The sequence below is a fragment of the Archocentrus centrarchus genome, chromosome 2, assembly GCF_007364275.1.
Source record: "Archocentrus centrarchus isolate MPI-CPG fArcCen1 chromosome 2, fArcCen1, whole genome shotgun sequence".
NCBI classification, from domain to species: domain Eukaryota; kingdom Metazoa; phylum Chordata; class Actinopteri; order Cichliformes; family Cichlidae; genus Archocentrus; species Archocentrus centrarchus.
The window spans coordinates 25,084,325-25,109,782 of NC_044347.1; the positions used below are offsets into that span (position 1 = coordinate 25,084,325).

The 25,458-nt window shown below is 41.9% G+C and overlaps 1 protein-coding gene across 1 annotated transcript in view; it reads left to right on the forward strand.

The window, feature by feature from the left end:
* LOC115794157 (gamma-aminobutyric acid receptor subunit gamma-3-like) overlaps positions 1-25,458 on the forward strand; it is a 129,008-nt gene that overhangs the window by 81,893 nt on the left and 21,657 nt on the right. Inside the window, exons 7-8 of the mRNA XM_030749484.1 lie at positions 9,915-10,052; positions 23,184-23,336. Of these exons, the coding sequence (XP_030605344.1) occupies positions 9,915-10,052; positions 23,184-23,336 (291 nt within the window). The remainder of the gene's footprint in view (positions 1-9,914; positions 10,053-23,183; positions 23,337-25,458) is intronic.

The window sequence follows — 25,458 nt, forward strand, 5'->3', positions numbered from 1 at the left end:
CCCAAAATGTTGAGCTATTCCTTTAAATGGTCAGAAACTCCCCGAATAATGTGAAAGAAAATCAAGTCAATGAAAGCAATGCGAACAGCTTATTGCTGGAATAAAATTAGTCTCTTCTGCATCTTATTAGCAAGCCCATCACCTAAAACACAAACATCACATTCAATTAGGTTTGACAGGTCATTCAGTCGGCCCAGAAATCTTTCCATGATTTATTTTACATAATAATCATTACGCAGCGCAGCTACAGATGGCAGTATTTGTCAGCTGCCATTATTAAACCTCCACCCAGCATTGAGTTCAGATAATCCAACGGCCATTTTCAAACATATATAGAATTTGTTCACTGCGTGATGAGACATTACTGCGGTTACTGAAAGAGCTATTGACCATAAATTGGCTTCCATTATGCCTGTTCTCTCAGTGAAAGTGTTTTGCAGTAAATAACCCTTTTTCCCCTCCGAGTCCATGCGGTTGGACATTTATGCTCCATCCAAGCAAAAGCTGAGGACATCTGTCAGCAACATCGAGCAAACACGTGTGAGCTGAATTTCACGAAATTTAGTGAGCAGGTAAACCTCAAGCAAAGGAGGGTCTCATTAAACTTCCTACAAACTACAAAACAGGACACAGAATTAAAGCATTTAAACTCTTTAACCGCTGAAGCTAAATACTGACATGTCCCCAGCTTTGTTTGACATCACAGCGAACCAATGTCAGGATAGAAACCCCGCCCACTTATTCAAAACTTAAAATCAGAAGAAAGTTGGCTTAAATGGAGGTGGAAGAGGAACTGAGGGGGCTGGTTAGGGCCAGGATAAGATAACGATTATTTGAACTATGAAGTACTTTGAAGTATGAATCTCTTGTGAATCTCGTATAGAATAAAAATATGTAGCTAGAAATCAGTATGATAGTTCCCCTTTACGGAGCAATGGACATTACATTTGGATTCGTTTCTCAAAGCGAGCTCAGACAGTGAGCTGCAGCTTAAGAAATTCTTCTTAGTATAAACATTTATAACATCTGGTCCATGTATATTTTATCTAAAATATCCAGAGGGGTTTTTTTTTTGTATATACGTATGAATAAGCTTTATTCTGGAGACAGCAGCACAGTCGTCCATCTCTGCACATATGCATCAACTCTTTCGGAAAATGTAAAGCTGCTCTCCAGATTTTCACATGTCTCTAATAATCTATTTATCCATTTAGAGGCTCCAAAGAAGCCAATTCCCATCAGTCTTAACGGTACAGTACAAGTGAGCAGCAAGTGTATCTCTCAGGTCGTCTCCTTCTGTTATGCATAGATGTGCTGCCAGCATATTCCACGGCAGATGGTCCACGATACGAAGCTGTGCTGTAGGAGAGGAGGAGGAGAGACTCAGACAGAGGGCCAGAGCCAGTCATTGTACACTAACATCTGATAATGAAGCCATGATTGTCCCTTTATTTTCACCTCTGTCCGAACACGTGCCGTCTCCTAACGTGCTGTAACACCCACCTACTGTATATCTCTCTGTTACCACTCAAGGCACGCAGCAGCTGATGTGTTATAATGCTGTCGAAGTCTAATGTTCAAAGCTTTCAAAATGTTCTCTCTTCATCATGAAGCAAATTAGAAACCTCCCCATTATGGCTGCAATCAATTTCATTTATTGAGATGGAACATAATATACTTGATGGATGCGTTCACGGCCTCACAAATTTTCCTTATTAATTCAGAATATTTTTTTCATGGCTGCTGTATTCCTGACAGACATTATGCAAGCAATCCGACACCTTGAAAACATGTTTTGAGTCTGTGGCTTCACCTCGTTGCAAAGATGCTTTTAAGCTGCTCGCTTTCTTTGTTAGTCTGGTCTCTGCATAATAGTGATATCTCTTAAATGGTGATCTCGGTATAAAAGCTAACAAACTATAAAACTAACAAACTATGATTACAGGCACTTTGAAGTCACGCAGCTTTCTACATCGGAGCTGTGCTTCAGTCATTTCCTTTAAAAAAATACCCTCTGTGGGGCTACATTGGAAGGATATTTACATTTCAACAGCATATTAAATATGAGAAATGGCACTCGTGTCACAAGATGCTGGGCGTGATTGAGAGGCAGAAAAAACATGGAACATATTCAACGCCAGGTTTAACTTGATGATGCGAAATCTATACTTTAAATGAAAACAAGGCCACTTGCCAGAGGCTGCAAACAACTGTGCTTTAGGCTAAATGCTAATGCATTCTTATTGATGTGTTACAACTGCAACATTTGACAATTAGTAACAGAAATGATGGGAGCTGAATTAGTTTGCTGGCATTTGCCATGAACCAATTTATTACACAAGTACAATTTTACTCCTCCGTGAATCGCCACCTTATCATGGTGGAGGGATTTGTGTGCCCCAGTGATCCCAGGAGCTATGTTGTCCGGGGGCTTGTCCCCCTGGTAGGGTCTCCCATGGCAAACTGGTCCTGGGTGAGGGTCCAGACAAACAGTGGTTCAGAAGACCCCTATGTTTGCAACAACGAGGGAACAGTTTACCCTGCCCGGGATAGGGTTACCGGGGCCCCACCCTGGAGCCAGGCCTGGGGAGGGAGCTCGAGGGAGAGCGTCTGGTGGCCGGGCATTAGCCCGTGGTGCTCGGCCGGGTGCAGCCCGAAGAGGTTACATGGGCCCGCCCTCCTGTAGGCCCACCACCCGCAGGAGGTGTCGTAGGGGTCGGGTGCAGTGTGTGTCGGGCGGTGGCCGAGGGCGGAGGCCCTGGCGGACCGATCCCCGGCTATCGAAAGTGGCTATTGGGACAATGGAATGTCACCTCTCTGGTGGGGAAGGAGCCTGAGCTAGTGCGTGAGGTTGAGAGATACCAGCTAGATATAGTTGGGCTCGCCTCAACGCATGGCCTGGGCTCTGGAACCAGTCTCCTGGAGAAGGGCTGGACTCTGTTCCAGTCTGGAGTTGCCCTCGGTGAGAGGCGGCGAGCTGGGGTGGGTATTCTTGTATCCCCCCGGCTTGCTGCCTGTACGTCGGAGTTTACACCGGTGGACAAGAGGGTAGTTTCCCTGCGCCTTCGAGCTGGGGAACGGGTCCTGACTGTTGTTTGCGCTTATGCGCCGAATGACAGTTCAGAGTACCCACCCTTTTTGGAGTCGCTGGGTGGGGTGCTGGAGGGTGCTCCATCTGGGGACTCCATAGTCTTGCTGGGAGACTTCAACGCTCACGTGGGCAATGACAGTGAGACCTGGAGGGGCGTGATTGGGAGGAACGGCCTGCCCGATCTGAACCCGAATGGTGTTTTGTTATTGGACTTCTGTGCAAACCACAGTTTGTCCATAACTAACACCATGTTCGAACATAAGGATGTCCATAAGTGCACATGGCACCAGGACACCCTAGGTCGCAGGTCGATGATCGATTTTGTAATCGTATCATCAGATCTGCGGCCGTATGTTCTAGACACTCGGGTGAAGAGAGGAGCTGAGCTGTCAACTGATCACCACCTGGTGGTGAGTTGGATCAGGTGGCGGGGGAAGATGCTGGACAGACCTGGCACACCTAAACGTATTGTGAGGGTGTGCTGGGAATGCCTGGCAGAAGCCCCAGTCCGGGAGATCTTCAACTCCCACCTCCGGCAGAACTTCGACAGCATTCCGAGGGAGTCTGAGGACATTGAGTCCGAATGGACCATGTTCCGCACCTCCATTGTTGAGGCTGCTGCTCAGAGCTGTGGCTGCAAGGTGGTTGGTGCCTGTCGTGGTGATAACCCCCGAACCAGATGGTGGTCACCGGAGGTGAAGGGAGCCATCAAGCTGAAGAAAGAGTCCTATCGGGCTTGGTTAGCCTGTGGGACTCCGGAGGCAGCTGACAGGTATCGGCAGGCCAAGCGGAATGCAGCTCGGGCAGTGGCCGAAGCAAAAACTCGGATGTGGGAGGAGTTCGGTGAGGCTATGGAAAAAGACTTTCGGACGGCATCGAAGCGATTCTGGCAAACCGTCAGGCGACTCAGGAGGGGAAAGCAGTGCTCCACTCACACGGTTTATAGTGCGGGCGGGGTGCTGCTGACTTCAACTGAGGCTATAGTCGGACGGTGGAAGGAATACTTCGAGGACCTCCTGAATCCCACTGACACGCCTTCTGTAGTGGAAGCAGAGTCTGGGGACGAGGGAGATGACTTGACCATCACTGGGGGTGAGGTCACTGAGGTAGTTAAACAACTCCTTGGTGGCAGGGCCCCTGGGGTGGACGAGATTCGCCCTGAGTTCCTGAAGGCTCTGGATGTTGTGGGGCTGTCTTGGTTGACACGCCTCTGCAACATCGCGTGGAGATCTGGGGCAGTGCCAATGGATTGGCAGACCGGGGTGGTGGTCCCCATCTTTAAGAAGGGAGACCGGAGGGTGTGCTCCAACTTTCGGGGGGTCACACTCCTCAGCCTCCCTGGTAAGGTCTATGCCAGGGTGCTGGAAAGGAGGGTCCGTCCGTTAGTCGAACCTCGGATCCAGGAGGAGCAATGCGGTTTTCGACCTGGTCATGGAACGCTGGACCAGCTCTTTATCCTCTCAAGGATATTCGAGTGTGCGTGGGAGTTTGCCCAACCAGTCTACATGTGCTTTGTGGACTTGGAGAAGGCATTCGACCGCGTCCCTCGGGGTGTCCTTTGGGAGGTCCTGCGGGAGTATGGTGTGTCTGGCCTGTTGTTGCGGGCCATTCAGTTTTTGTACAACCGCAGTGAGAGCTTGGTCCGTATAGCCGGTAATAAGTCGGATTCGTTTCCTGTGGGTGTTGGACTCCGTCAGGGCTGCCCTTTGTCACCGATTCTGTTCATAATTTTTATGGACAGAATTTCTAGGCGTAGACAGGTGGCGGAAGGCTTCTTCCTCGGTGGCCTCAGAGTTTCATCTCTGCTTTTTGCGGATGATGCAGTTCTGTTGGCTTCATCAGGGGGTGGCCTCCAGCTCGCAGTGGAACGGTTCGCAGCCGAGTGTGAAGCGGCCGGTATGAGAATCAGCACCTCTAAGTCTGAGGCCATGGTCCTCAGCCGGAAAAAGGTGGAGTGCTCTCTCCGGCTCAGGAACGAGTTCTTACCCCATGTGGAGGAGTTCAAGTATCTCGGGGTCTTGTTCACGAGTGATGGGAGAAGGGAGCGGGAGATCGACAGACGGATCGGGGCTGCCTCTGCAGTGATGCGGACGCTGCACCGGTCTGTCGTGGTGAAGAGAGAGCTTAGTGTAAAAGCGAAGCTCTCGATTTACTGGTCGATCTAAGTTCCTACGTTCCTAGTGACCGAAAGAATAAGATCGCGAATACAAGCGGCAGAAATGAGTTTCCTTCGAAGGGTGGCTGGCCTCTCCCTTAGAGATAAGGTGAGGAGTGCGGCCATCCAGGAGGGGCTCAGAGTAGAGCCGCTGCTCCTCCACATTGAAAGGAGCCAGTTGAGGTGGCTCGGGCATCTGATTAGGATGCCTCCTGGCCACCTCTTAGGTGAGGTGTTCCGGGCATGTCCCACTGGGAAGAGGCCCCGTGGTAGACCCAGGACACGCTGGAGGGATTATATCTCTCGGCTGGCCTGGGAACGCCTTGGGGTCCCTCCGGATGAGCTGGAGGAGGTGGCTGGGGAGAGGGAAGCCTGGGCTTCTTTGCTTAGGCTCCTGCCCCCGCGACCCGGCCCCGGATAAGCGGAAGAGAATGGATGGATGGATGGAAGTACAATTTTAATATTTTTTCCTATATTGACTTCTCTTCATTGGCTCCCTGTTAAATCCAGTACTGAATTTAAAATCCTTCTCCTCACATACAAGGTCTTGAATAATCAGGCCCCATCTTATCTCAAAGACCTCATAGTACCATATCACCAAAATAGAGCACTTCACTCTCAGACTGCTGGCTTACTTGTGGTTCCTAGGATACTTCAGAGTAGAATGGGAGGCAGAGCCTTCAGCTTTCAGGCCCCTCTTCTGTGGAACCAGCTCCCAGCTTGGATTCGGGAGGCAGACACCCTCTCTATTTTTAAGATTAGGCTTAAAACCTTCCTTTTTGATAAAGCTTATAGTTAGGGCTATAAAATAAGTGCTAATGTTGACCTTCCATTGGCACTGTAACTTTTGTTTTGTAGCTACAGTATGAATTCCTCTTGGGTCCATTATTTTATCTGGTAATTATTCAGATATTTTAATAAAAACAAAAAGTGCCAGTCTGCCAGTGGTGCGACAGGGGGGTTACCAAAGTCAGTAGCATGGTTATCCTATAGGGTTCCAAATCCACCAGGTAATTATGAAATATTTAGTCCTGACCAAAGTGGTGGACCTCCACTGACCAACAAACTGATATTGCCAGCAATGCTGCTAGTGTGTAACAATCAAAAAAAACATCAGCACATCTCAGCACTGTTGAAACAAGCTAGTCATACATTTAAAGATGCAATCAGCAGTTCTCACCCCATCCTGCTCAAGGAAAGAAGGCACAAGACCTCCATCATGGCTGTCACAGGGGTTTTTACATTACTTGAAACCCCCAGGCAGCGGTTCATGAATGTTCAGTCGTGGCAAGTTGTCGCTCTGATTTTGTGTTCCTCGCAACTTTCTTGTTTTCATTTTGAATGCCTCATCTAAAATGTCAAACTTTTGGGTGTCAGTGTGAAGAACAAGGGAAATAATCCAGTGCTTACAGTTTAAGCATATTCCCAAAGCAGCTGACGCTGGAAATGAACTCCTACTGACCTTTTGTGCAATGTGCTTGCAGTCGGCTGTTTTCTTTCAGTCAACTGATCACTACTAAACACAGTAGACTCTTACTTTTGGACAGAATGCTCTTTCCTCTTAAACAAGTGTATTTATATATATATGTATACATGATTTTAACTTACTATTTTATTTTTTATGTGTAGTACAAACCAAATAACAATTAGACTCATTCTCAGTGCCAAGTATTGTAAAGGAATACCGTAAATGGTTTTGGCTCATGACCACTGCTGGATGGGCTTGTTGAAAAAGTGGAATGATGTCTTCTATTAGCTTGCATAATTTAAAAAAAAAGAAAAAACTAGAAGAAATCAAATTTAATTAACTGGCTTTGTTTACAGGACTGTGGCACAAGTAGGCATCTCTTGTCTTCTTTGTTTGGAGAATAGGAAGGGAGAATATTAGCGCCAAGGCCACAGACAGCTGTAATTTATAAGATTGTGAAGAAACATGTGGCTTCAGGGGGGCGTTTAAAAACATGAAGCATTTTGTAGCTATGGAGATATGCTGGTAACACAATGGTAATACTGTCTGCAGAAAAGATAATTGTAAAAACACACCAAGAGAAATATGATGGCAATAATATTTGCCAACTGCATCCCTCTTGCATCATGGTGATTGCTCCTCTTGGTTATAGATGGCTATCCTCTAAATGAGACCATTTACATAATTAGTCTGGTTGCCACTACAGGGCACAACAACCCTTGCCACTCACTCATTACTGCTGTCACTCATTTTTCTATGTAAAATTGGTTCATCTTGTCAACCGAGCTCAGCCTTTTTTCTTTCATTTATAAGGAGACGCCACTGTTGTTGATGTATAAAGCTTTCAAGAGAATTCAATTCCCAATGCGCTTGCTAGTCCTTGTGTCTAACTGCTACCCCAAGCAATGCCCTGCATGTGAAATGATGCCATTTTAAGGCTTAACATGTCCGGAATTAGCACAGTTACACAGAGGCTCCAGCTTTAAAGCATTTTTGAACAAGCCATTCTCCGTGTAAGCGCTCCGTGGAAAAGTACTTTTACATGGCACTGAAGTGGAACAATGGGCTTGTAACAGAAGTATGTGGGAAATGCATAGCTGATAACACACTACATGAAGAAAAATCAATTGTTATTAAGAAACCACTTCTATTTTCTTTTTCTTTAAAAGTAGCCTTTTTCCCCAGTCAAGACCTAAGGCTCTATTTTTACCCAATAACCTTTTAATATCTACCAACTCACCAGTGGCCCATCAAGGGTCTTAATAGAAACTTAAGCTAAAATTAAATGTTTCCAACTTTGTTTGATTGGTAACATTTTCTACATTTTGAAAATGTGCCTAAAACAGGGGTATTCAATTAAAATTTAAGGAGGTCCAGTTAGAGAAAATTTACTCAAACTTCTGGAATAAAGTGCCACATGCTTTATATTCATTATATGGTACAATCAATAATTCAGTGCAATTTTCAAGTAGCCTAACAGTTGTATCTGTGTCTGTGTGTACTCAACAACCGGCTGTCAAATAAAATAATGTTTATTATTAATTTTCACAATGGTAAATGGACTAGCTCTTATATAGTGCTTTTCTACTCAGTATGAGCACTCAAAGCGCTATTACAACATGTTTACATTCACCCATGCACTCCCATTCATACAAGCACTTCCATGTTTGCTAAGCTAAGTGCTTTTTAATTAACTATCATTCACTCACATTCATACTCCGACGGGACGGTCGGAGAGCAACTTGGGGTTAAGTATCTTGCCCAAGGATACATTGGCATGTAGCCTGGAGTAGCCAGGAATCGAACCGCTGACCTTCTGATCAGTAGGTGACCTGCTCTACCTACTGAGCTACAGCCACCCCGAACAATGAACTGGAGGGTACTATAATAAAACAACAATAAATGTTTTTTTCTTGTTACAAGTAAAATAAGGTTTGCATTCATGAATAATAATATAAAGAATAACGAATAAAAGAACCTTACCATAAATATGAAAAAAAGCTGTACCGAATAAAATAGAAACAGTCCACCAAAATCTAGTAAAAAAAAAAGTCTGCATCCATAAAGATCCAGACCCCAGTCTGCCTATTGGTGACCAAGGACCTTAAAACAGAACCTTAAACTTACCTCAGACAGGTTGTCAGTGGGTATTAACTATAGGGTTAGGTCCCTTTCACGTTTGAACATTTGAACTGATACCAGTACTTAGAGTCGGGTACCTAGAACTCAGTATCAGTACCCAACAATACCTTTTTCAGCACTTTACTCACCATGAAATTAAAAATTTTCTCTTACAAAATAATCCCACACTTCTGAAAACATTTGTTATGTATCTAAAAAATGTCTTCGTACCACACGAAATAAAGGCTTTGTGTTTTGACCAGGTGTTTCCTCAGATTAGAAAATGTGTTCACTTGTCCATCTTTGCGTGTTGCACAAAAAAACACTGCAGAGAGTATTGTCTGAGAGACAGACTGGCTCCAGTGTTCTCCTGAACAATTGGTGTCACCAACTGACAAACCTCAGCAGCACTGCTATAGCAGCAGAAGAAATCCAAACAAGAAGTAAAGAAATTGTGAAGGTTGGTTTTTTTTTTTTTCTAAAGTCTTCTTCATCTTTTCAAGCTCTTGTTGCATCTCAGTGAAAACAGCTTGAACCTGGGAATCTCTGAGCCTCTGTACTGATATACTATGGTATATCAATGGTGGCCAGGCTGTGCCTAAAAAATACCAAGTTTGGTACCCAAGCCTTGCCTTAATCTCATCATCCACCAGGCTGCCTGTGACCCATCTAGAGTTAGTGTTGGGTTAATTTAACTTCTGCCCCTTATATGGGATTTTCACCCATTTGGCATGCCCAGATTACCATCTTATAACAGAATTTTAAACACAAAATGCATATAAGAGAGATCATTTGATAGATGACTTTTTTTTTTCACACAGTGGTGGATGCACAACAGTTGATTTGGAGCAAACAACTTAACAAACAACTTAATTGCTCAGTTGGTCCGCAGTCTACTGAACTGCCAACAAAAAGTTGCTATATTAATCATGCATAACCCAGGTATAAATCATGCATGCAATAAAAACGGCATTGCTGTAACACTTCTTTCTTTATTCTTTTATCTTCAACTTTTAGTTCTGCCTTTCTCTCCCTTTTATATTCTTTCTTTTACACCAAACTCTCCATGTGGTTTCTAGATGGCTACCCACGAGATGAGATTGTGTACAAATGGAAGCGAAACTCAGTGGAGACGTCAGATCAGAAATACTGGCGGCTTTACCAGTTTGACTTCATGGGGCTCAGAAACACCACGGATCTGCTCACGACCACGGCCGGTAAGTAAAGCGCTGAGAAAAGTTCAAGAACAGGTTGACAATGTGCTGAACTGTTGCCTTTCATGTGCATATGGCAAATAACTGCGAGTAACTACAGGAAATAGTGGAGGTCAGAGGTCAACTGGAGTTGACAAGGGTTCACAGTCGAGCTCAAGAACTATTCGTGCTGCTTCACCACCACCCTTAAGCTTTGCACACGTAAAGATTAGCACCATGCCCATAAATGTAATCGTATAACTACAAGCTCAAAGCTCATAAGTATTCCCCTTGGGTGTAAGGCCAAATAGGTTTTTCCACTGACATTAATCACCAAGATTAAACATTAAAAAGGAAGTTTAATTATTCACTTCTTTTCCTTCTCCCTTCCCATGCTGTTAGACCTTGTGTACTTTGACAATTTAATGTAAGTCTGGGAGGAAGCGGCAAGCAGAAAAAAATACTGTTGCCCCAACAGGTTTCCATAATTACATACACATTGGGGGGGTGGACAAGCGCTTAATATATATTCATGCTTTCACGTGACCCTTGAAGACTGCTGAAACTGATTCTGATGGCTTAAAAATGAAGCACAACGAACACAGGACGCATCTGAACGAGCACATCACACTAATTGTTAACCCCTCTTAACCTTGTTTGTGAGTTGCATGTTTCCTTTGGTTTCAACCATACGCTCTTTTGTCTTTGGAGAGATGTGCTCAGATCTGCATAATGTGACCTGATTCAGCTTTCTAAGAGCTGCACCTCCACTCATTAATATTCGAGGAAGTGGAGTATGATTAGGAGAGAGATAACAGGGAGTGGCATCAAATGATGGTGGTAATTAGTTGTACAGCTTCATTTTGTTTTACGACATGCCGAAACATTGTTATTTTTGGTGTCATTTACATCCCAGTGCCGAAACACGGCGTGCAGTGTGTGAAGACAACTGAGCGCGTTCTGCAGCGAAACAGCTATTTGTTGCTCTGATGGCTGAGCTGTTGGGTGCTCTTTAGTGAGGAAGGCTGATGTACAAAGTTTAACCACAACTCTGCCACAGAGCAGAGCAAAGGCACACTCTCTTCAGGTAAAATGATATTTTAAAAAATATAAATGAAGCCAACAGGGAAGTACCTAAAATGTCAGTTCCTCCACTTGAAGCTGGCTTTATAATCGAGTCAGTCCCCATAGACTCCTGTGTTAAGATCTCCAACTTAACAGCTTCAAAATGCTTCTGTGGCTTCTATGTGTAGTTTCCCAGGGAGACCAAAAGATGTGCTGTGGAAGAGAGCCAGAGATTAATAATGACTAATGATTAAATGCAAAAAGAGAGTGAAAAAGAAACAGTGTATCATGGGAACCCCCCCCCCCCCCCCAAGAAGCCTAGGCCTATTGCAGTGTAAAGTTTTAAGCCTAATCTTAAAAATAGAGAGGGTGTCTGTCTCCTGAATCCAAGCTGGGAGCTGGTTCCACAGAAGAGGCGCCTAAAAGCTGAAGGCTCTGCCTCCCATTCTACTCTTAAGTATCCGAGGAACCACAAGTAAGCCAGCAGTCTGAGAGTGAAGTGCTCTGTTGGGGTGATATGGGACTATGAGGTCCTTAAGATAAGATGGGGCCTGATTATTCAAGACCTTGTATGTGCAGAGCATACCAACTTTTTCAGAATTGGGTTTGTATTTTTAGCACCCTTTATAGATTATATGCTGAACCACTGATATCAGTAGAGCGCCACCTACGGTTGTTTTTTTTTAATTGAGACTGATTACATGTTTGTCAGACCTGGATAAAGCCTTGGAGGGTTTTTGCCAATGTCCTATAAAAGTATCATTTTAACTGGATTTTGTTGGGAACTTTACTTGTTTAACTATATCACCCTTTGGGAATACTGATGAAACAAAAATCATCATTATATCTTTGTGTTGCTGATCACAATTAAAAAAAAACTAAGAAAAAAGATGTCTGATGAACTCTCATTCCGACAAACAGTGATGGCCTTATAAATTATACGTTTTCTTGGCCTCCCGCTGTATTGTCAAAACACATCCAAGCTAATTTTCTGCTGAGCTGCTCAAAAGCAATGGCAAACCTACACATCTACCTCATGCTGTTCAAGAAAATTAGCCATTTTCTCATTACCTCATTTCTTTTTCCTGTTTCACTTTGCTGGAGCACTGTCTCCACACACATGATGATTAGATCCCCAGCTAAAAATACCCATTATTAATTTACATCATGACAAACCTCGAAAGTGTTGCGTTTCACTTCTTCTCACCCCTATTTCACGCTTCCTCTGTCTCCCCTCTCCATGTTTTACCCTTCATCCCTCATAAAGACATGGGTGTGGGGCTGTTTTAATGAGTACAGAGTGGACAGATGCCTGGCTGTAGCGCCACCAGGGACCCCCGCCGCAAATCCACCGTCGTTATCAATTCACCGGTGTCCTCTTCAAAAGGCCCCGATGTGGAATCCCAAACAGTTCAGCTTTTTATTTAACCATCCCATGGCAAATTCTCCAAAAGCTTCTATTATGCCCTTTTCTGCAGAGCGATGCTGAAAAATTTCAAAGGTATTTTTTATAAAGACTCCTTCATCTGTAGCAAGGAAGGTGGAAATCCCAAGCCTTCTCTCCCTTGCTCACAATGCTCATTTACTGTATGATATTCCTTCTCATGACCATGCAATACTAGTCATTAGCCCAGAGACGACCACTACCAGCAGGCATACAGACATGTATGCAGACAAGTTTTAATTGTCTGGTCTCTCATCCTTTGCCTTCGGTTGAACAGTGATTGTCCACTCACAGCTAAGCAATCATAACTAGGCACAGCAGGTGGGTCAATTTAGCTGAAGAAGTGGCAGCGGTGCCTTTCCTAAAGCAGTACCACAAGAGCAAAACTGTAACAAATGGATTAAAGATTAACACTCCAATTTAAGGTGCTGTTGTTAACAGGTTTACATTAGTTTGTGGGCTTACGGGTTATGTTGGAAATAGTATTTGTCATGACTGATACATTCACTTTTTAGGATTTTACCGCTGTGTAAGCTGGACCTGGATCCTATCAACTTAACAGTTCCGCTCTTAAGTGGATTTGAGGAGGTTTACACTGCAGCAAACACAGCCTCTCTCCAAACACATCAATTTGCAATGTCACATTTCCCCCTATCATTCTAATAGTTCAAGTACTAAGTACCTCTACACACAACTATAAGAAAAATATTATTTCTTCTTTTCATGTCTTCATGAGACACGCAGCTTTAGCTTGAGCTTTTAATGTCAGTTCCTCAGCGTGATATGTATTCATTAACCAGCAACCCACAGACTGAAAAATGATGGCAAAAGTGCCAAAAAAGACTTCTTGCAGTTCTTCAAGCGGCCACTTGAGGTTAACTCCAAAAGCTCGGCAATCTCCATAGACTTCCATATTAAAAACACCCAGATTTATAGCATTGAAAAGCTTTACCGCCTGGGGTCTCTAGCTAGATTGGCCCTTCCTGACAATGGTAAGGGGCATGGATTTTTATATAACCATCCCATTAAAACTTTATCAAGGGTTAGTATCATCTTTAACACCACATAATTGAGGTGACTCACGCTGCTCAGGGCAGTGTCATGGCAAAGTGGATCTACCATGTGGATCTACCATGTGGATCTCACACTTTTCCTGTCCCAGGCGTGAAATGGACACACGTGCAAGTTGATAGTGGGTTGGGCTGCTCTAGAGCTCAACAGTGACCCAGGGTTCTAGCCAGCGGCTGATCGCGCTGCGCCTTGCTGAGGTGCCGTTGCGCCAGGCTGAGAATTTCAACACTTAGCTACCAGAACCGATTCCACAGCGAACCACGTCCACCTTCCCCAAACTAAATCCTTTTCATTATCATAGTGTTGTATAATAATGCTTTTGAACGTTTTGTAGGTTGTGCTGTGTGTGTGTGTAGCAAAGTATAGCCTAGTCATTGATATGGGACAGTAATATGATCCGGACTGCAATTACCACGCTCACAGTTTGTGAACTTTTTTGTTCATTTAAAGATTTTTTTTTTACCAGGCAAATCGTTGGTTTTTCAGTTTAGGACTGAGAAACTCTTTTCTGCAAACTTATGAATAAAGCACTATTTTGTTAAAACAACATTGCTACAGTCTCATACAGATTTGTGTACACTATGGAAGCACATACCATCACAGTGTCGTGGCTCGTAGTAAATCTGCTTTGGATGTTTACAACGTTATGGCTCATAATCAAAATATCTGTGAAGACTATGAATGCGATTTTCACTCCTGGGACCTCACTGCTGAGTTCTGTAGCCACTAGCTGTCTGCTGCCTTAGCTATTTCACTTTATTAAACTAGACCTCTGCTTATGTTGGGGCCATTTGGAAATAATATTGCTTGCTGTTTGGTTATTGTACTAATGCAAAATATTATATTCTTTATTTGTTAACACTAATTAGAATGTATGCATCTGTAATGTGCTCCTACAGTCTACGTATGCACCTAGCTAACCAAGCTCGATAGCCTTAGATGATAAATTGTCAATTTTTTAAGTACAGTTCATCGAATGACTCATCAAGTGCATGTTTAAGTCATCTTTTACAGGTTTCTTGAGCTAAAGACAGTGCTTTCAACTAATGTTTAGATCTAACATTGAGAGCTCAATTAGTTTGATAGCTACAACTGCTAAACTCTGTGAGCCACAGTGAATTAAATTGATTGTCGCTGGCCAGAAAACCCCTCTGGTTTCATTTTGGATCATCTTCTAAATCAGGAAACTGACTGCACATATGTTAAGGACAAAAATTACAGCCTTTCAGCATCTTTTCAGAGATCATTTTCACTATCCTCGTGCAGTGTGAGGATCAGACAGCCTGGGCAGGTCAGGATAAATCTGACGGTGGAAAGCTTCAAGTCACTCATTAGCACCTGCTCAAGGCCCCTTAATCCCACAAACAGAAGACTGCCGGGAGTTTGGAGAATCTTAGTTCTATGTTTAACTCAGTAAGGGATTTAGCTACTGACTTGTCTCCAGGCAGTTACAATGATAGACCATACTGCTCATCACTAGCCAGGAGATGCTACTGACTAGCCAAAACGATATGAGTCACTTGGCTCTTCAAACAAAAAATAATGAGCACATTCCATAAAAGAACTTGAAGCATCCCAAATATTGCTTAAACCAGCATTTTACATGGCAAAGGCCAGAAAACAGTTCATTGTGAGTAAGTAGATAGCCAAATGAGGACTTTTAAAGCAGCCCTTCACTAAATTATTAATAGTTTTCTCACTGTGATGGCACAGCTGACTTAAATTATATTTTCAAACTGTAGAAAAAAACATTTAAAACTTAGGATAGGAAGAGAAATGCACTCATATACATGCTGACTTGTGCTGAGCTCATTACCAAAACAGCTTTTCCATGAATTTTCCTTGCAGCTTCCCAAAGAGAAAGTAGAGCCGACTGTAAGGAATGACAAAGGCTGTAGACAAGTGTAGGGCAGGCAACACAGGCTGATAATTATTCTGCATAAGAGTGTAAACAGAGGGGTTGTTACTGTCCAAGCAAAGCTTAAACAGAGGGGTCGTTTGCTACAACACACAGAAGTCACCACACTGCACCTGGAGGCCATCCATCTGGGAAGGTCCATTTCTCCAGCCTCCACATGCTCATTTATATTATAGTAGGCATCATTATTACATAAGCTAGATGGTGTTGTCCTCCCGCAATTGCAACAATAACTTGTGGAGTGCGGATGTGGAGAATAATTCAAGCTACAACAAACTGTTGTTTTATTTACTTCTGTTGTTCCGAGTCTAATAAGCCTTTAATCTGCTTTAGTAGTACAACATATACTGCATCCCAAGCATAAATGAGAACATTAATGACAATGAAACTGTTTTATTTAGGTGAAATGGCAAAAATCTGTAGTTTTATGTTGGACTCACTGTGCCGGGATTAAGAAAACGAATCAGATTCCCTTTTATTAGCTGCTCTAATTGCAGCCATCCCTTTTTAATATGCCACTTTTATATTGACGGCCAGCGGGGTTTACAGAATTCAGAAACAGGAGTCATATTCATAAAAAGTAATTAGATACACCACACATTTTATCTCCATTATCTCCACTCTCTTCACTGTGAGCCTGAACAAACTTATCTAACAGCAGAACTTGTACAACCTCAGTTCCAAAAAAAGTTGGGACACTGTTTAAAGTGTAAATAAACACAGAACGCAATGATTTACAAATCTCATAAACCCAGATTTATTTATATAGAATATATATATAATTTATATATATTTATATTTTCTATAATTTATATAGAAAACATGTCAAATGCTCAAACTGAGATATGTTATCGTTTCATGAAAAATATTAGCTCAATTTGAATTTGAAGACAGCAACACGTCTCAAAAAAGTCGAGGCGGGGGCAACAAAAGGCTGGAAAAGTAAGTGGGACTAAAACGGACTGCAACTAATTAGGTTAATGGGCAACAGGTCATTAAAGAGGCGGAGTTTCTCAGAAGTAGAAATAGATGGAGGTTCAACAGCCTGCAAAAAACCTGGTTCTACAAATTGTGGATGTCAGGACCTACGGCCGAAGATAAGAGGTGGACCCAGATGCAGACACAGGAGGAAGCTTAGACTGTTTGTAATTGATTTCCAGGAGGGCAGGCAGGATTAAGAAGAACATGGATTCTAGAGACGAGTGAATAGGTAGCCAGACCAAAAGGTGCAGGTGAGTGAATTGAGGAATGGTCACTGTAACTAGGTCACTAAATACAAAAAGGCAAGTTTGCAAGTTTACGAGCTGGCTGGAGGTTGTTACCGCGATGGAGAGCATACACTCTGGCAAAGACAGGAGGCTTGAGCCGGCCCTTAAATGCGGGATTGATTACTGCAGAACGAGAAACAGGTGTGCAGGAATGCAGTGCGACAGCCTCTGAATTTTCATTTTTTTGGAAAATATGGACTCTGGACTAAAGAGGAAAGAAACCATCTGGCTTGTTATCGGTGCTCAGTTCAAAAGCCTGCATCTCTGACGGTATTGGCGAGTTTGCACCCTTTTTGGGGTGCTCAAGCACCCAAAGAGCTAACTGTTGTAATAATAATGTATTTTACTGTTATTTTCTGACGTTGTCTTCTAATGTTTTAATTTGCCAACTTGTCTGTTGAAGACAGCACAGGTTACGACAAAAACAAATTTAATTAAAGATGCAAATCCCCAGGAGGAGTTTGAAAGGTAGAACACCTGGAAAAGGTCAAATTGGTGCCAAACTTTCATATTTGATTAAAAATGGCAGACTTCCTGTTGGGCTTGGGTCAGCGGGCCCCAAGACTTTTTTGTATGTCGTGGCATGTTACACATGTGTAACGAATTTCATTCATGTGGCTCAAACCATGTCCGCAGTACTTCATTTAAGATGTTGCAGGTGGCGCTATAGAGTCATTTTGCAACGGCAATGTCGGAAACTGACAAAATATGTACATTTTCATCACACCTGTGTGTGTGTGTGCAAAATTTTACAATTTTTCAAGCATGTTTAGGCGCTTAGTGCTCAGGCCATAAATATCCACTCTTCCTGATGTTACAGTGCACTCACAGAGATGTTGTGCGCTTCAGCAGTGTGACTTGTCATTAATAAACAAAGCTTGTATTGCTGCAGCTGAAAGAAGATGAAGAGGTAATTTCATGACACAAATTAGTGGTGCAGATTCAAAACACACTTTACCTGAAAACATTAGTAAAAGTGCAAATTATTCTGATAACACGGGGTCATTAAAAAGTGCTGGTTATGTGTATTTGTTAATGTAGGCTGGAACACTAGATAGATAGATAGATAGATAGATAGATAGATAGATAGATAGATAGATAGATAGATAGATAGATAGATAGATAGATAGATAGATAGATAGATTTATTACAGACTCGTAGTCCACATCACATTAAAACAAACACAAAACAATCAATGATAAAAGGAAAAAAGAAAAACAAGGGTACATAAAAAAAATTACATAAAAAGACTCCTAATCTTTTAGGAGGCAGTCATACCAATGTTTCCAATATACAGATGTACATCTTACTGCACTATATTTAATGTTAGTCAACAGTATGATGATTCTATTATTATAATTCTATTATTGGAGATTATATATTAACGAATTTTAGCTTTCTGAGCCATAAGTTTGCTGCCATATCACTATTTACCAGCCAAGGAGCTGATGCACTTTATTATATTAGTTTGTTACCATTTCCTCTTCCTGTTCTGGTTGAATTGGCCTTCAGTGTTTGCTTACAGTGAATGAATGGTACCATTAACAGACTCACATCACTCTGAACGTGGCTTGAACAGGATGGCTGCCACTACAAGTGATAGACTACAAATCTGTTGTCCATGTTTGGATTTGGACACCTGATATTCTGTGTTGATTCTGCACAATAAATTTACCGTTTTCTATGAATTTGAAAACTTGAAGTAATGCTACTTCAATTGCTTAAAGTAAAATGTACCGGTCAACATGATTGGCCAGTCCAAGCCTTTGCCTCAGGTTTGATAACTGAAGCGTGAAAACTGTGATTCTTCATTCTGAATCATTCTGAGACACGACAATAATTATCCAACTAATTAGACTGCTTTTGAAGGTGACATTGTAACTCATACTCGGCTGAATTCAGGTTTGCAAAGGTGAAAAGGACTGAATATGTTTGCAAGCAGCATAATCCATTAATATTAATTTGCAAGCCACTCTATGCGTGACATTATGATTGGAGGTTGGTAAACATGGCCAACATGTCCTCCAATCCAAAAGGCATTTGCTCCAAAATTACCTATGTGAGCGTTTCCAAAGAGGCGCTCCTACATGGACATGGACATCTAATGTCATTTAATCCCCACAGACTTCAGAAATCTGAGAATTTCCATATTGCCGGAGACAACCGACTGCATTATTCACATGGCCTTTCCTGTACGTCTGCGCTTAATTTTATTTAAAAATGTAGGTATTGGTTGTAAAACGTGCCTGCAAAAGCAAACAGGACAGGCTCATTTAAACAAAGGTGTTAGTTTCTATATGGTGGCCTTTACCAATCATCACTGAACAATTCAATAAAAAAGGTGACTGGGTTTTTTTTATTGTTTTGTTTTTTATTCATTAAGTCCTGAAATGAGCAGCTGAGCCCATAAACTCATCAGGAAAATGTTTACAAGGTCTTTTTTTTTTTTTTTTTTTTGCAACAGCCATCATCCCCTGGTGGCCATAAAAAAAAAAAAAAAAGAGAGAGCAGGTCTTATAAACACTGGAATTACTCTGTCAAGCTTGTACGCTTGTAGTTTACATCAACACGTATCCATGAGAACACTTTTTATTAAGACTTGTGTAAACTGGTGTTTAAAATGACTCCAGGGAGTCGTTTAGGTGGTTATTCTGACACCACTGACTAAAGGAATAGTGAGAGAGCCTATTTAGTCACATGGACATAAAAACAGCATGTATAAAATCGCCAGTCAAGTCTGATAAAAAAAAAAAAGTCAATTTCAGTGATTTTTGCTCCAGAATACATCTTCATTTACACGTCAGTCCACAGCCAAGACAGTTTAGTTAGCTCGGTCCAGCAGAGCTCTGAACAAATACAACCCAAATCTGCATGTATTCACTGAAACAGCAGGAGTTGCTCCTATGTTTCCCACTTCAGCTGTTTGACGCTTTGTGCAGGGCCGCTAAGTGGCCTTAAGCATTGTGGGGGCTCGTTTTAATTGCTAATGCAGGGCTCCGCCCCAGAAGAAGACACAGGAAGGCTGACACGGCGGCCACAAATTCACACACACACACATCTCACCGATCAGCATGATTAATCAGGCATATGGACAGAGGTCAGTCTGCTCATCAAAATGACGCGCTGCCTGGCACAGCCACTACAGAACACCACACACACACACATGCATGCAGGTTACTTCAGATGAGTAAAGCAGGAGATGTTATTTTAAGGTCTTTCAACACGTTGATAAGATGATTCATTTGAGGAAATATGCCACTGGGTCTGTATGGAGCACCTGAGCAAATGATGGAAACATCCTGCGTGTGTGCCGCCGCCTCGTCAGCTGCTGCACGTGCTTCATGCCCAGCATCATCCACAGTGGGTGCTGCCACCAGGCAGCTCATTCCCGTTCTCCTGATATAACACTTTTTGGGGTCAAATGAAAGAAATGCAGATGCAAGGTCAAAGTGAGGTCAGAGGTCAATTGTGACATGATATTTGGGTGCAAACTATAATGGGATATTTAGTATCACTTCCTTGATGCTGCCAATACAAACAAAGGCAGCAGAATTTTAAGCAGAGTTTTAAAGACAAAAGACATTTTGTGAAAGTTTGACCTTATTTGACCTTGAAGGAGAGGTCAGAGGTCCAAAGTAACGTGATATTTACAATCCACGTCGATCATTCCCCATATGCCTATATGCTGTCAATACAAACACTGGCTGTAAGAAACAGTTGTTAATAACTATATAACATTATTATCACTTTGACCTTCAGATCAATCTATTGACTTTGAAGGAGAGGTCAGAGGTCAAATGTGACATAATACTGTGAATCTACTGTACTTTTCCATATGTTAAGAGGAATGTGAGAATCAGAGTTTCTAGGTTATGAGGCTTTTTGTCAATTTTGAACCAATAAATTATCATTTTGAACACCACAAGGCAACTGTCATCTAGCTTCAGTGTATCCATTAAATCCATAAGACAAGCTTCCAGCTCTGAAGGTTCCACTCACTAATTTCTGACCTCAAAAAAATGAATGCAGCATAAATACATGCAGTGCCATTTTTCAATGGCATTTTAGGATTCTAACTCCAACAAATGTCACTTTGGTGTTTTCCATCTAGAATGTCGAAAAAAAGGGGACTGTGCCGAACCCCCCCCCCATACACATTTGTAATCATGTAAGCGATCCACACTCCTCAGTACCTCCATTGGCTCCCACTGCACTGTAAGGTAAAAGATGAATTCAGCTGTTAGAGGACAAAAGGTTGCCTTTTGCAGATGTTTTATTCAATCTGACATCATCTGAGTGGCTTCAGAAATATTCAAAGTAATATTCCTGCGTTATGTAGACCTTTGTCAAAGTTTCTGAACAATGGATTTTGTTCACCTGGAGTTGTAGCTCAATATCTCCCCACTGCTGTCAAGTAGTGGCCGCTAAACTAGCATCCTTACAGGAGTGGGACCATTAGAGAGGTAGCAGAATAATTCTGACACTCTTCTCATTTATCTGCATTTCACAATGACAGCACTATTATACACTTGTTCGTGTAAGAGAAGTTTTTTTTTTACTATTTTCTGGGCTCCATTAAGCTTCTGTGGTCTCCTCTCTTTTAGTCTTTTTCTCTCCATAAATTAATTCAGCCCCTTTTTCCAGCTTTCAGCTGTCCTGGTCTTTTCCTTGCTATGTCTGTCATTCATATTTAACCCAGCAATTTTATAACCAATTAAAAACCAGGAGTTTTTTTTTTTTTATGTCTTGAATGACCAAGAATGACAATTTGATGAATTTCAGTGAAGTTTTACATCACTTTGATGCACAAAAATGGTCTTAATTAAACATAATAAGGATAATTCCAGTGAGCAAAAATTATGTTGAAAAAGATTTCATGTCTTTTAAAGTCACTCTACCTGGTATAAATACTCCCTGGTTGCCCCAGTTTCTTACAATTTGCAGACAAATTAACAAATTGACCTTTGACCTTTTAGTTTTGGCAAAATCTCAAACTTGAGATGTCTAGTAAAGTTGTCCTCTCAATAAATATTCGCTGCGTATGATGTGATTCTCTTTTCATAACGTTTATAAGCTCTAGAAGAGACATCTACAGCACAGTTTGGAATGGCTGTTTTTGGGCTATATAAAGGGTTTGACTGGCCGGGACATGTTGGATTTAGCCCAGAAACAATGGTATTCTATGCTGAATGCCTTCTCATAAAGTCACACACAACCAATACATTGGGGGCAACCTGGGTTTCAGTATCTTGTTCAATGATATTTCAGCACATAGGCTGGGTGAGCCAGGGATCGAACACCGACCTTCGCATTAGTGCATGACCCGCTCTGCATCCTGAGCCAGAGCCACCCCTGTGTCTGTAGATAGATGGTGTTTGGTGGGTTTAGGTCCTCACAGCTTTAGATAATAGTTCTGATGATCTGAATGGAAAACTGACATGAGTCACTCACTGAAATGTCTTCAGAAAAACTATTCACACTTTCTCTGATAAAGTACAGAATAAAGTACACGCCTCTGTTTTGATGACAGAGATGAAGTTAAGACCTCAGCGTGATGTAGCCTCCAGCTACACATTAGACTTTTTTAATTACTCATGAGCCGGTGCGCTGCGCGGGATCCTCGGGGATGATGATCGGTAGTTTGTGAGCAGATATGAGTGTAACTTTAAAAAATAGCAGGGTCACCTTACAATATTATTAAACTTGAAGAGCAATCTTAGAGCTGGAAAACTGGGCAATTCCTCCAAACTGTGTATTAGAAAAGGTCTTTTTCTGTTGATGCCAGTGGAAAAAACTCTTAAAAACAAAACCCTGAAGCAATCAGGACACATAGTACACTCTGCTTTCCAAACACATTCCCTTTACCTCATTTTTATGTTTAGTTACTGCAAGAGTTTCCTCACTGGAACATTACAACTACTTACAAGCACTTTAATTACTGTTGACAGCTATTATTACTGTAGCTACCATTTCCACAATTTAGGCGATTCAACAGTAAGTCAAGTCCCTCCAAAGAATGCCGTGGACTTACACATCATGTTTTTGTCTTTTGCAATTTTAGATTTTGTGATACAGGCACAAGTAGGAAGAACCTGCCTTTCAGGCCTTTTTCCAGTTATTTGGATATTGCAGTAAAGTTTAAACTGTGAAGACTGCCGGCCACATTCTGAAAATGTAGATGCATCGTCATTCTGGTATTTCTAAGAGGATTTACTGAAGTTTGCTCATAATATACAGTATTAATCACACAGTCTAAATTTATCGTGTGTGTTCAGATTTGACAGGATTTGTTAGGATAGTAGTTTTTCTGTTGAAGGGATTTTGGCTTTCTTATATTCTGTCCTTTTTCTGCAAGTTGTTCCCACGCTCTACTTTCCCTTCCTCGACAGGTGACTACGTGTTAATGACAGTTTACTTCGACCTCAGCAGAAGGATGGGCTACTTCACCATCCAGACCTACATCCCCTGTATCCTGACTGTGGTTCTCTCCTGGGTCTCCTTCTGGATCAAGAGTGACGCCACGCCCGCGAGGACGGCCTTAGGTAGGCCGCGCAATGGCAGATGTGTGAAAATGTGTGTAGGCTATGACCTTGGTATCCAAAATGTTGTCACCACTTAGTTTGATCTTAATTAATGGGAGAAGTTGGTGGCAGGATTTTAAGGGTTTTTGCTAATTTCCATGCAATCTATGTTAGATACTGTAGCAAGAGCAAGGATCTACTTTTTGAAGGCAATACCAACCACCTCATCTTCATTACTGCAGTTATTACCAGCAAAAATCTCTCAAATTACTGGAATACATTCACATTGCATTGCTTTGGAGTCAAAACTGTTGTGTGTGTGTGTGTGTGTGCATGTGTGCAATATATCAGTCATTTACAAATGAATATGTACGTGTCAGTGTGACTTTAGAGGTGCATTAAACCATCATGAAAATTCATGTCCCATCAGCTTGCTTGTTTCCGTGTTGCACTTTGTTGTAGCGTTATTCTTTTGCTTTGCATGACTTGACAACTGTTTTGAATTATTTTCCTCTCTGCTGCATGCCTATCAGTAGTTCATTTGCTTTCCTGTGGATGATGATGATGATGATGATGATGATGATGTTGTGCAAGGTGCTGCTGATTTAAGATGGAACTCAAGGTAAGTGTTTGATGAGTTCATGACCACCCTATCCATTCATACCATTCATTGCTTCACATTTTATTTAGTTAGGACTTGTATTTCCACCCTGTGGGTGACTCATTATAAACTCATGCTGTGTGGACAAACATTGTTCATATTCACTGAGCTTTCATTTAAATTCTCGTTGAGGTCCCAACATTTCAAAAAGATACCAAAATCTGAATTTTGAGGACGTAGAATATATGCAAAGTGTCTGAGACATCTTGCACTGCCTTAAACATAATGAGTGTGCAGTCTGAACACTGAACAGAGTCTAAGCATCTATAATTTCAATGTAGAGTAGGGAACAATCTAATGTTAAATTTACTAGGGTCATACTAAATGGGACTTACAGGCGAGCCTACAGAGATAATCAGATCACAAATATTTACAGAATATGCTTTTCACAAACTTCCTTTAGCTTAAGTGGAAAAAAGTGTTAATGTGGATACAGGTTGTTTTAAAGCAGATTAACAGGGTGAACAGTTGTTCTTGGTTCCTGCTTTAACACTCTAAAGTCTGAGTCATCATTGCTGTCAATCCCCTAACCCTAAGCCTAACCCTAGGCAATCAGAATATGCAATTATTTTTTTTATGAAATTTTTACCCCCAAGTCTTGGCAATAAAGTAACTAATTTTACTGAAATACATTAAAAGCTATTCCCAAAAAAGTCTGTTTTTAGGGTTACAGTTAGAGTAGTGGTTACCATCTATGATGACTTAGCCCTCAGAGGGTTGGGTTTAGGGGTTGGGGGTTATGGTGGCATCTGTCCCTTTGTAACAGAAATCCAAATGCATAAAGTGATAAATAAGAGGTGATTTGAAAGGTAAAATCGTCTAGTTTCTGGTACTGTGTTTAGCATATGGCTGAAATGCAACCTTTCCCTGTCAGTATTTAGAACTTGTTGCCAATGGCATCGCAGCATCTCAAAAAATGCCAGTTGTGTAAATCTCATGGTTATTGTGTGAAAGTTGGCAGAACTGAATTATCACTATACACAAAGTACAGCTAGGGCTGATCGGGATGTCGTGAGATTTTAGAGGTCAAAGACAATTCTACTGAAAAAAAGAACTTAATTAACAATAAGGTTATAGCAAAGTCATTCTGACATTCCTGTTGAACACAATTGTCTGGAGGCAATTCAGCTGCAATCTACTTGATAGTTGTACTTTGGTAATTGATTTGATTTGATGATTTGGCTTTTTGGTTGGTCACTCAAATGGTCAAATATTTTTCCAAGGACCCCCCCCCAAAAAAAAAAACAAAAAAAAAAAAAACTAAGTCATACTGTTATCTCCACTGGAGCAGCTGGCTTCAGTGCCTTGCTCTTTGGCACTTTGGTAATACTTGTTCATGGTGGCTAGACTCTAATTAACCTCTCCCGCACACATTTTCTCACTTGACCCAAGAGATAAACCCGAGATGATTTCTCCAACCTCCAGCCACCTTCACCCTGGCTGTCATTTGCATCGAGACAGCGCACACCACTCTGAAGGTCT